This window comes from Pelophylax lessonae (genome assembly GCF_965119305.1).
Source record: "Pelophylax lessonae genome assembly, chromosome: 11".
In the NCBI taxonomy this organism is placed as follows: domain Eukaryota; kingdom Metazoa; phylum Chordata; class Amphibia; order Anura; family Ranidae; genus Pelophylax; species Pelophylax lessonae.
The window spans coordinates 52,126,891-52,139,254 of NC_138778.1; the positions used below are offsets into that span (position 1 = coordinate 52,126,891).

The window sequence follows — 12,364 nt, forward strand, 5'->3', positions numbered from 1 at the left end:
AAGCAATAAATCTACTTACAGATAGGGTCGATACACAGGAGGTCTGCTGCTAGCAATGGGATGATCCCAATTCCCAAAGCATTGTCCTTTGCATCTGATATTAGGTCTTTTGGAATGAAGACATCAGACATCCCTAGTGGGGTCCCCTTCCTGGCTTGGGTCCCATAGCATTAGGGTGGACTGCTATGGTTGTAGTTATGCCACTGCTGGTGACTCTTGTCTCCAGTACAGAAAGTTTTGGGAAATCCAAAAATGTACACTTGTCACAGGAACAAGAAAAGAGGGAAAAATCTTCCAATAGGTACAACCAGGGGCGTCGGGAGGGGGCTGCTGACTGGGGCTATAGCCCCATGTGAGCCCCCAAAAAGCCTCAGGTCTCCTATTGCTTATTTAAAATGATTAGCCCCTAGTCCCAAGGCCTGGGGTTGGCCGGGAACTCGGGGCTACATACCTCAGCAATATAACATTTGTACAGCACAGTCAGTGATTGGTGGGCAATCCAGGGCAGCCACAATGAGAGTGATTGGAGTTGTCAAATTGAAGCAGTGATGTCGGGGTGGGCGGGGCCGATATACGGGGCTCTGCCCCTTTGTTCTGTGCATAGACAAACAGCCGCTGGCCTGGGAGGAAGGTGGCAGGGGGCAGGACCAATTGTAACTGTTGTATGTGCATCCACAGCGGTGTATAATAAACCTGAATTATACACTGCTGTGGATGCACATACAGTAGTTACAGTTACAGGTACACCTCCTCTGCCAGCTGCTGTTTGTCTATGCACGGAACAAAGGGGCGGAGCCCTGCATATCAACCCTGCCCACCCAGACATCAATGCTTCAATTTGACAGCTCCAATCACTCTCCTTGTGGCTGCCCCGGATTGCCCACCAATCACTGGCCGTGCTGTATAAATGTTACACTGCTGCATGTCCTGCTGTAGGCTGCACTCATTTATGTTCCATCTGATGCCACCATTGTTCCCTCAGCTCCCGTGTGCTGCTGATCAGGATTTTAAGATAAGTGTGCTATATTTAACTAATTGGTGTCTTTGCAGTTTAACTAATTCCTGAACCTTGCACTCTGTACAACGTACTCCTGAACCTTGCACCCTGTACAAAACACATTCCAGAACCTTGGACCCTGTACGAAACGCACTCCAGAACCTTGCACCCTGTACGGAAAGCATTCCTAAACCTTGCACTCTGTACAATGCACTCCTGAACCTTGCACCCTGTATAAAACGCACTCCAGAACCTTGCACCCTGTACGAAATGCACTCCAGAACCTTGCACCCTGTACAAAATGCACTCCTGAGCCTTGCACTCTGTACAATGCACTCCTGAACCTTAATCCAGCATCGGCAAAGCTACCGGCGCTGATCTTCACGCCCCCTTCTGATAATGATAAAATTAACCTTCAGGCTGAAGCCCCTGGTCTTTTTCCTACCTAGCAACACCCCTGGGTACAATTGTTCCAGTGACAACTGTCTTAGGCCGAACACATTTTCTTTCGAAAATCAGAAATTTTGTGATCAGATGGTGCCACTATTAATTTTGAAATTTGACCAACCAAGCCTTCAATTTCACCTCATGTTGCTACAGAAAATAATTCTTGTGGCCTGGGAATCTTTTCTTTTCTTGTGCTCATGCGCATTTTTTTTACGATTATACTTTTTGCATGATTCTCCCATCATTGATTAGATAATTATTTGTTTTTCCAAAGATTTCCAACATGTCTGCTCACCCAAATTTGATAGCCGCACAAAAGTCAGATGTTGCTACGGCCCCCACTGCCGTGCGTACTAGTGCGTAATTCAAACAAAAATTCTAACATAAGATTTTCTAAATTATTTCGGAATTATTTGATTTTCTAAAATTATTTCGGAATTCGAGCAATGCCTTAGAGGGAGTTTCCCCTCCCTTATAGGGGGTTTACCATCACTATGTTTTTTTTTTTTTTTTTTTAGCACAAAAGTAAAGAGAAACTCCCTAAGAGAACATAGGAGGTAGCAAAAAAAAACAATTGCACTTTATCAAAACCATAAAAAAGGTTTTGGCTTTAGATACAGTGTTTTCTGATACTAGAAAGCACATAATGCTGCAATGCATTGAGTGAGCCAAGCTCTGGTGTGGTAAAGTTGGCATTGGCTGAGTGCACCCCTCAGAAATGCAAATTTTTATTATTTTAAGATACTATAAACATATACTGTAATTGTGTGTGCCAGTTCCCTGTCACTAACACAATTCTCAGGCAGCTTGGTCTGCATGTGAAACATTTTTTTTTATATATACTAAAGCCAAACTTCAGTCAGATATAAAAAACACAACTGAATGCTTTCCCATGATAGCTGTTCTTTAACTACTTCTGGACTGTTTTACCCCCTTATTAACCAGGCCAGTTTAGTTTTTGATCTACTTTAACTGACAATTGCGCGGTCATGCGACGCTGTACCTAAATAAAATTGATGTCCTTTTTTCCCCCACAAATAGAGCTTTCTTTTGGTGGTATTTGATCACCTCTGCAGGTTTTTTTTATTGCACTATAAACGAAAAAAAGAGCGACAATTCTGAAAAATATATATATATATATATATATATATATATATATATATATTTTAATGTCTGCAAAAAAACACAGGCAAAAAAGAAATTAAAAAATCTAAATTTTTCATCATTTTAGGCCAATAGGTATTCTGCCACATATTTTTGGTAAAAAAAAAAATCCCAATAAGTGTATATGGATTGGTTTGCGCAAAAGTTATCGTGTTTACAAACTAGAGGATAGATTTGTGGCAATTTTATTTATTTTTTTACTAGTAATGGCGGCGATCAGCAATTTTTAGCGGGACTGCGACATTGCTGCGGACAGATCGCATCCCCTAACTGACATTTTTGACACTTTTGAGGGGACCAGTGTCATTACTGCAGTAATCAGTGCTAAAAATATGCACTGTTACTGTACTAATGACAATGGCAGGGAAGGGGATAACACCAGGGGTGATCAAAGGGTGAAGTGTGTCCCTAGGGGGTGCTTTTTAACTGTATGGGGAATGGACTTACTAGATGAACATAGAGATCTGTGTTCCTGAATACACTAAACCCCCGTTCTATCGCGGTTCAGTTTTCGCGGTCCCGGTATATCGCGCAGCAGATAACACTTTATTCACACACGATAAGCAGACTTACACTGGAGAGGACATGTGTCCTCACAGTCCTCACAGCTCGGGGGACTCTTCCTGGTCCAGCGGCTCGTCCCGTCTTCTGACTGTCCAGCAGCAGGGACATGACGCCAATGGGGGGAGCCCAATCGGGAGCGGTGAATCAGTGCGAGGCTGCGGTGGAACGCATGCCTCACTCGTGGACTGCACCGAGCGTAGCGATGTAAGGGCGGCAGTAACGCGATTCAGAGCATGCGCAGCTGTGCTCCTTAGTCAGACCAACGGGAGGAAGAAATGACATGGGGATTTAAGACCATCAGAAGTCCATCTACTGTACAGTACCTGTTTTTTAAATAGGGTATTTCTATTTTGCGGATTTTCAGTTATCGCAGGTGGGTCTGGAACGTAACCCCCGCCATGGAGGGGGGTTTACTGTAGCGGGAACACATGATCCCTGTGTTCATCTGTGACAGAACGGTAGTCTGCCTTGCTTGAATAGGCAGACCGCCATTCTGTCCCTATGGGGAGCGATCGCGGGTGGCCAGCAGATATCGCGTCCGCCAGACCTGCTGATTGGCTCCCCCTCTGGCCAATCAGCGCCCCCACTGACTATAACAGGAAACTATGTACAGGTACGATGTTTCACGTAATAGAGCCGACCTGCCGCAGTATATGTGTGGTGGCTGATCGGCAAGTGGTTAAATAAGCCCATTTGTTGTAAAACAAAGCAGGTATCATAAGCCTGCAGCTTAACCACTTGCCGACCGCCGCACGACTATCTACGTCGACGGTCAGCCCCTCACAGGCAAACTAACGTAGGGCTACGTTGCTTGCTTGTGAGGGTCTAGGGAGCGAGCGCGCGCCCCCGGAGGCGCGCTCCCGCTCCCGCGTGGTCATGGACCCCCCCGCGCGTGTGACCAGCGGACCCGATGTCCGCCGGCCACTCGGCGATCGGCGGGGGAGAGGGAGAATGTCAGGCAGCTTGTGTAAACAAGCTGCCTGTCATTCTCCTCGCTGCAAAGACACTGATCACATGGATCTACTATGTAGATCCGTTGATCAGTGTCCTTACAGCTGAAGCCACAGCCAATCACAGTAGAAAGCACGCCCCTAGGGACACACACAGCCCCTCCCTCCCAAATAAAGTTAACCCCTTCACTACCAGTGTATTTTTACAGTAACAGTGCATATATATAGCACTGATTACTGTAGAAATGTCACTGGTAACCCCAAAAGTTTCAAAAATGTCAGTCAAGGGTCCGATCTGTCCGCCGCAATGTCGCAGTACCGCAAAAAAAATCGCAGATCGCCGCCATTACGCGTTAAAAAAAAAACAACAAAAATGACAAAAATCTTTCCCTTTGTTAGTAAACGCGATAACTTTTGCGCAAACCAATCAAAATACGCTTTTTGCGATTTTTTTTTACCAAACATATGTAGCATAAAACAAATTGGCCGAAAATGTTAAAAAATTTTGATTTTTACATTTTTTTGGGGGGGAATTTCATATAAAAAAATGTGAAAAATATTGTTATTTTTGCAAAATTGACGCTCTTTTTTTGTTTATAGCGCGTGATCAAAAAATCGCACAGGTGATCAAATACCACCAAAAGAAAGCTCTGTTTGTGGGAAAAAAAGGACGCCAAATTCTTTTAGGTGCAGCGTCGCACGACCGCGCAATTGTCCGTTAAAGTCACGCAGTGCCGAATCGCAAAATACCCCCTGGTCGGAATGGGGGTAAAATCTTCCGGGGCTTAAGTGGTTAAAAAGGTGATAGCAGACTGTGAGACATAGACAGTGCAACCGGGTCAGTCATCCAGATAGCCGAGAACTGTGTAATTACACTACTTCCTTGACAGTGGAAGGAATGTTACTGGAAGCTATTTTAGTTTTAACAAGTTGTCACTACTGACCTACCCACTAGACAAATAAACCAAGAAATCACAGTGTGCAGTCTGAAAAACAAACCTGTTCAAAGCATAATATATAGTATGAAAGTGATGTCGTACTTTGCAGGTGAGTAAGACCTTGGCCTAACAAGAGGAAGTGTCACAGAAAAAAAAGAGCATTGCATTCAAATAAATTCACCTGTATGCTTTTTGAAAATATAATAGAATATGCAGTACAGTAGATAGATTGATTTATTTTGGTTTAATCAATTAGGATCATTTACAGATACACATAAAGTACTGTGGTTGATTTACTAAAACTGGGGAATGCAAAATCGTGTGCAGCTCTGCATGGTAGCCAATCAGCTTCCATGTTTTATTGTCAAAGCCTAAAGGAGTTGTAAAGTCAGGAAGGTTTTTTATCTTAATACAAACTATTGTGAAGGGTGTTTTCTTCTCCAGGGAAATCATTTTTCGGTCATCCACCACAGTTGTTTTCCGTGGTCTTCCGGGTCTTTTGGTGTTGCTGAGCTCACCGGTGCGTTCTTTCTTTTTAAGGATGTTCCAAACAGTTGATTTGGCCACACCTAATGTTTTTGCTATCTCTGATGGGTTTGTTTTGTTTTTTTTTCAGCCTAATGATGGCTTCATTGGCTCGCTTCCCTGATAGTGACAGCTCTTTGGATCTCATATTGAGAGTTGACAGCAACAGATTCCAAATGCAAATAGCACACTTGAAATGAACTCTGGACCTTTTATCTGCGCCTTGTAAATGGGATGATGAGGGAATAACATGCACCTGGCCATGGAACAGCTCAGCAGCCAATTGTCCCATTACTTTTGGTCCCTTAAAAAGTGGGAGGCACATGTAGTATGATACAAACTGTTGTAATTCCTACACCTTTCACCTGATTTGGATGTAAATACCCTCAAATTAAAGCCGAAAGTCTGCAGTTAAAGCACATCTTGTTTGTTTCATTTCAAATCCATTGTGGTGGTGTATAGAGCCAAAAAGATTAGAATTGTGTCGCTGTCCCAATATTTATGGACCGGACTGTACTTGTATGAAAATATCTCCTGTTCTGTTTGTGTGTGCTTCCTTTGTATGAAATCACTGGTGTTCCTGCCGGTCTCTCTGCTTTCCTATCAAAAACTGACCACACTTGGCAGGAGAGCAGACCATTGTCAGTTCTCTAGCTGTGCTTGGAACTCAGCCTGCTCTCCTCCAATGATGAGACTTGTCTTGACACGCCCCCCCCCCCCCCCCACACACACGCACAGCCTTTGACTGGGAAGCTCAGAATACTGCTGCTTTCTCTCCCCCCCCAGCTCTATTGCAGCAGAGAACAGAGGGAATGTGATCACTTATACTAAACTGGAAAAAAGGTGTTTATAATGTTTTCTATACACAAATACTTTGCAAGGTTACAAGGCTATTTTTACAAGTTGACCATTTATAATTACTTTAATTGAACAAGCTAAAGTTAGAAGCTGATTGACTACCATGCACAGCTGCACCATATTTTGCACTCTCCAGTTTTCTAAATTAACCCCTATTATATAAAATATGTATTAGAAAGTAAAGGAAACCTTGCATGTTGAAACACTTTCTTTTCTGAAACAGCACAATCTCTATAGCAGGGTTCTCCAATGTTTCCAAACAAAGGGGTGGTTTACTGTCCTTCAGATTTTAGGGGGCCAGACTGTGGCCAGTTGGTGTAAACAATGTCTCAGGCTTGATGACAGAGAATGCATTAAAAGAGAAGTATGGACTTTCTTTTTTAGAATCATACTTACCTAGGTGGACGCCCCATCGTTTTGATGCAGCATCTGTCCCCGGCCGGCTCTAACACTGAGAACCGAGCAATCTAAAAGCACCGATCACTCGGTTCTCACAGCTCCCTGAGCAGAGGGCTGATGACTGTTAGTTCACTGGAGCGCTGGGCTATGGAGGGGCAGGGGGCGGCCACCTCTCAGCAGCTCGCTGAGAGGCTGAGCCATGTGCCGGTCCAGGCATGTGGACGGAACCCTGAGCATATGCTCGGTACAATGGCAAATTGAAGTTTACCAAGTTTTTCCAGAATGAGACAGAAGCTCCACTGAATTTTTACATTTTTTTTTTTTTGTGTCTATGATCCACCCGCTCTGTTTATCCTACTGGCTATTGTCATGGGATTGAAAGGGGCAGAATATCTGCTAATTTGACTTGTCACCAGACCGGGTATAGAGAGGAAGTCATCCAATAGGGACAGTTATTGCACTGAAGGGATTTTTCTTCTTACTTCCGGATGTGTTGACTGGACAGGAAATGAAAGGAAATCTGCCTGATGGGACACAGTTGCAAAACAAACCTCATAGGAGTTCTATCCCTTCCCATTTCAATTCAATGTTTTCCAATAGGAAAGTTTAACAGTTCTGTTCATGGAGTGCGACTTTGATGCATCTTAACATTCTCTGGCAATCAAGTAGCATCAAAGTAGCATCAAAGTCACATCGAAGTCGCATCAAAATAGTGCAGGAACCTTTGTGTCCAAAGTCGCATGTTAGGGCTAGGGTCAGGGGTGTTGCTAGGTAGGAAAACGACCAGGGGCTTCAGCCCGAAGGTAAATTTGATCACACAACGCCCCTTTCCGACATCAGAAGTGGGCGTAAAGATCAGCACCAGGGAGCTTTGCTCGGCGCTGGATTAAAGGTGAGTGTAACACCAATTAAAATGTTTTGATGGGGCAACACCTCTGGACCCCTTTACATTACACAGCCCCCTCCCCACACCTCTGGACCCCTTTACATTACACAGGGCCCCTCCACACCTCTGGACCCCTTTACATTACTCAGCGCCCCCCCCACACCTCTGGACCCCTTTTGCATTACATAGCCTCCCCACACCTCTAGACCCCTTTACATTACATAGTCCCCCCACACACACCTCTGGACCCCTTTTGCATTACAAAGGCCCCCCCCCCAGAGTTGTACAGAGTTCAGGAATGCATTACATACAGAGTGTAAGGTTCAGGAGTGCGTTGTAGAGAGTGCAAGGTTCAGGAATGCACTGTACAGAGTGCAAGATTCAGGAGTGCATTGTACAGAGTGCAAGATTCAGGAGTGCGTGTTACAGAGTGCAAGTTTCAGCAGAGCATTGTACAGAGTGCAGGGTTCAGGAGTGCATAGTACAGGGTGTAAGGTTCAGGAGTGCCATGTACAGGGTGCAAAGTTCAGAACTGCGTTGTACAGGGTGCAAGGTTCAGGAGTGCGTTGTACAGAGTAAAAGGTTCAGGAGTGTGTTGTACAGGGTGCAAGGTTCAGGAATGCGTTGTACAGAGTGCAAGGTTCAGGAATGCGTTGTACAGAGTGCAAGGTTCAGGAATTAATTAAACTGCAAAGACACCAGTTTGGTAAATATAGCACACGTATCTTAAAAATGTAATTAGCATACAGGAGCCGAGGGAACAATGGCGGCATTAGATGGAACATAAATGAGTGCAGCCTATAGCAGGACATGCAGCAGTGTAACATCTATCCAGCACAGCCAGGGATTATTGGGCAAGCTGGCGCGGCCGCAATGAGAGTGATTGGAGCTGTCAAATTGAATAACTGATGTCAGGGATGGGCGGGACCGATATGTGGGGCTCTGCCCCTTTGTCCATTGCATAGACAAACAGCTGGTGTCGGCGGCGTGTATACATTGCTGGCCGGGAAGGAAGGTGGCAAGGTCGGGACCAATTCTAACTAGTGTCTGTGCACCCACAGGGGTGTATAATTCAGGTTTAATATAGTGTACAAAGCTGTGGGTGCACATACAGTAGTTACAATTGGTCCCGTCCCCTGCCACCTTCCTTCCCAGCCAGCTGTTTGTCTATGAATGGGACAAAGGGCAGAGCTCTGCATATCAGCCCCACCCACCCCCCTGACATCAGTGCTTCAATTAGACAGCTCCACTCACTCTGATTGCGGTCACCCCCGACTTGCCCACAAATCACTGGATGCTGGATAGATATTACACTGCTTAAGTATGTAGCCCCGAGTTCTTGGCCAACCTCAGGCCTTGGGACTCGGGGCTAAAAATGTTTAACCTGGTGCTTTTTGGGGGCCCACTCGGGGCTATAGCCCCAGTCAGCTCCCCTCCCGACGCTACTGGTTAGGGTTAAGGGTTAGGTTAAGGGTTAAATGTTAGGGTTAAAGGCTAGGGTTAAATGTTAGGGTAAGATGTTAAGGTTAAGAGCTAGGGTTAGGGTTAAATGTTAGGGTTAGGGTTAACAGTAATCATGGGGGGTTAGGGTTAGCGGTAATTGTTAGGGTTAGCTGTAATTGTTAGGATAAGCGTTCTAACCCTAACAATTACCACTAACCCTAACAATTACCACTAACCCTAACTCTAACTGAAGCCTATTACACACAAAATGCAATCTTGTCCCTGACCCTTTCCAAAAATCGCACCAACTCAAAACACACAGATGTGAACTAGATCCGTAGGAAGCCATGTTAAATGGAGTGCATTTCTGCAAAACACCCAAAAAAAAAGCACATATGTGTGATCCAAGTGTAAGTGAAGAACTGGCCATTTATAAAAATCACATTCTTATTTTTTTATTGGCCAGATATCCCGAAGTTACATTTCAGAACTGCATTTCTGCTGCACTGTAAACTTCTGCAACCATAACAAACATTGATTAAGACCAGCACCAATAACAAAGGACTCACCTCACCAACATCAAATACAGGGCCGGTGTTGACTTTCTTGGTCTTGTGAGTAAAACCTTGAAAAAAAAAAAAAAAGAGAGAGAGAATGATAAGCAAATATCAATGCACGTTTTTTGATTAAACCTGAAAAAAAAAGAAAAATGAATGCAGCTACCTCATCTAAGGGCTGGTAAACTGAAAGGTATTACATTTTTGTCCTTGGGTAAGATATACTTGAAAACCAAAGGACTTCCCTGGACATCCGATACATTTTTTTTTTTCGCATTCTTTATTTACATTTTTCCTTCCAAAATTTCTAATAATGAAGATACCCTCCAAATATAACAGATCATAAGGTGGTATACAAATTGTAACACAAACATCAAGGTCTTACTATGACAAAGTTACATGCTATATTTATGTTCATTGGTAAACCTAGAGGAAAACCACCCATAGAAGTTAGCAGTATGGAGGAACCATTATGTATTCTTCTTATTATTTTATCATTATACAGGATTTATGCAACGCCGACAGTTTACATAGCACTTTACAACGTAAAACGGCAGACAGTACAGTTACAATACAATTCAATACAGGAGGAATCAGAGGGCCCTGCTCATTAGAACTTACAATCTAGAAGGGAGGTTCAAGAGATACAAAAGGTAATAGCTGTGGTGGGTGAGCTGATGGAGAAAATAAATGTACAGTTGTTAGGTGGGGGCTGGATAGGCTTCTCTAAAGCCTCGTACACACGCACCGATTGTTGGCCGACCGATCGGCCGTCTTTTGTCCAGTGTTGTTGTGTTGGTTGAAATGTGCTCTAGACTGCACACGAATTTTGTCGGCCAACAGCAACCAACTTCAGAAGTGATGTCATGTTCTGGTTTACTTTTCGTGTGTTTTTTCTTCTCTGAGCATGCCCAGTCTTGCTCATCACATTTTTGTCTGCCGAAATCTGTACTGACTGAAGAACAATCGGCCGTTCTGGTGACGGCCAACAAAAATTTTATAGCATGCACAACAGATTTTGTTCGGCCGAAAAGTAGCAGTCGGTTGTCGGAAGCATCATACTAACAAGCAGACAATCGGCTGATCGGACGTTGGCCGAAATTTCACGGCCAACAATCGGTGCGTGTGTACGAGGCATTAAGAGATGAATTTTCAGGGATCATCTGAAAGTTGACAGAGTAGGAGATAGTCAGAAAGATGGTAGTAGAGAGTTCCAGAGGATGGGAGAGGCTCTGGAGAAGTCCTGGAAGTGAGCATGGGATGAGGTGACAAGGGAGCTAGAGAGCAGGAGGCCTTGGGAGGCACAAAGTGAATGATTTGGTTAGTATTTTGAGACTAGGTTAGTAATGTAGCTGGGGGCAGAGTTGTGGATGGCTTTGTAAGTTGTTGTTAATATCTAGAATTTAATTTGTTGGGTGAGTGGAAGCCAGTGAAAGGATTGGCAGAGAGTAGTAGCAGAGACTAAGCGGTTTGTAAGGTGGATGAGTCTGGCAGCAGCATACATAGGGGGATAACCTATGTAAAGGTAAGCCAATGAGGAGGGAGTTGCAGTAGTCGAGGGAGTGAATTATAAACTTTGTGGTGTCCCTCTGCATTGCAGTTTGATGCTCTGGGATGGCGGATCAGCAAGCCAGACCGCGATCTATCAGTCACCTGTCCGTGATCTACTGGTAGCTGACCCCCCGGTTTAGGGCATTAGTATCACAATAGGAACTGTGTTAGTTTCCCTGTATTTTCAATTGGTGATTCTACCAGTACCACACGTTCTTTCCTAGGGTGACAACGTTTACTTAGCCTGAAACAATAAATGTGCCCCTCTGTGTATGCTAATCCTCATGTGTATATAAACGCCCAATATGTGCTCATCAACAAATGATAGCCACTTAAAAAACAGTAAGGCCCCGTTCACACTGGGGCGACGCTACTTCCCGGGGCCACCACACAGGTCTCGGCACGCTGCTCGCACCGCGACCTCGGAGCAGCCGGCACGGACTTCATAACATTGAAGTCAATGCAGGTCGCTCCAGGTCGCCCCAAAGAAGCTCCGGACCCTTTTTCTAAGTCGGAGCGACTTGTGTCGCTCCTATTAGAACGGGTCCACAGCTTCTCTATGCCAGGCGACCTACGGCGACCTGTCAGGCGACCAGGTCGCCTGACAGGTTGCCCCCGTGTGAACGGGGGCTAAATACAATTATGTACAAATAATAAAACATCCAGTATAATAATATGCAGGGAATGATGCTACATAAGGTCCTTCAAAGTGAAGCTCAAGTGTTCCACATGTGACATGATTATTTTAGTAAATCACATTCTATGGGGAACTATACGATCCAATATGAAGTGCTACCTCACACATGCCCCCCCCCCCCAATAGGTGTGTCCTCACCTCAAGACGTGTGACCCCTCACTTAATTTTGGGTCAAAAAGCGCTTGTGAGACTCTCCAGGATTACACCTAGAACCTTGGCGTGAGGGGACGAGTTGATAGTTGTGCCATTGATTTTGACAGAGAAATCAGGGGAAGTGGCAACTGGGGGAGGAAATATTTTAAACTCGGTTTTGGATAGATTAAAGCGATAGTATCCCGCTTTTTGACACTTTTACCTACAGGTAAGCCTATAATGAGGCTTACCTGTA

At 44.6% G+C, this 12,364-nt stretch overlaps 1 protein-coding gene across 1 annotated transcript in view; it reads right to left on the reverse strand.

Annotated features, from left to right (window-relative positions):
- Positions 1-12,364, reverse strand: part of LOC309567011 (fer-1-like protein 4) — a 243,812-nt gene that overhangs the window by 182,120 nt on the left and 49,328 nt on the right. Inside the window, exon 2 of the mRNA XM_082272328.1 lies at positions 9,741-9,796. Within this exon, the coding sequence (XP_082128454.1) occupies positions 9,741-9,796 (56 nt within the window). The remainder of the gene's footprint in view (positions 1-9,740; positions 9,797-12,364) is intronic.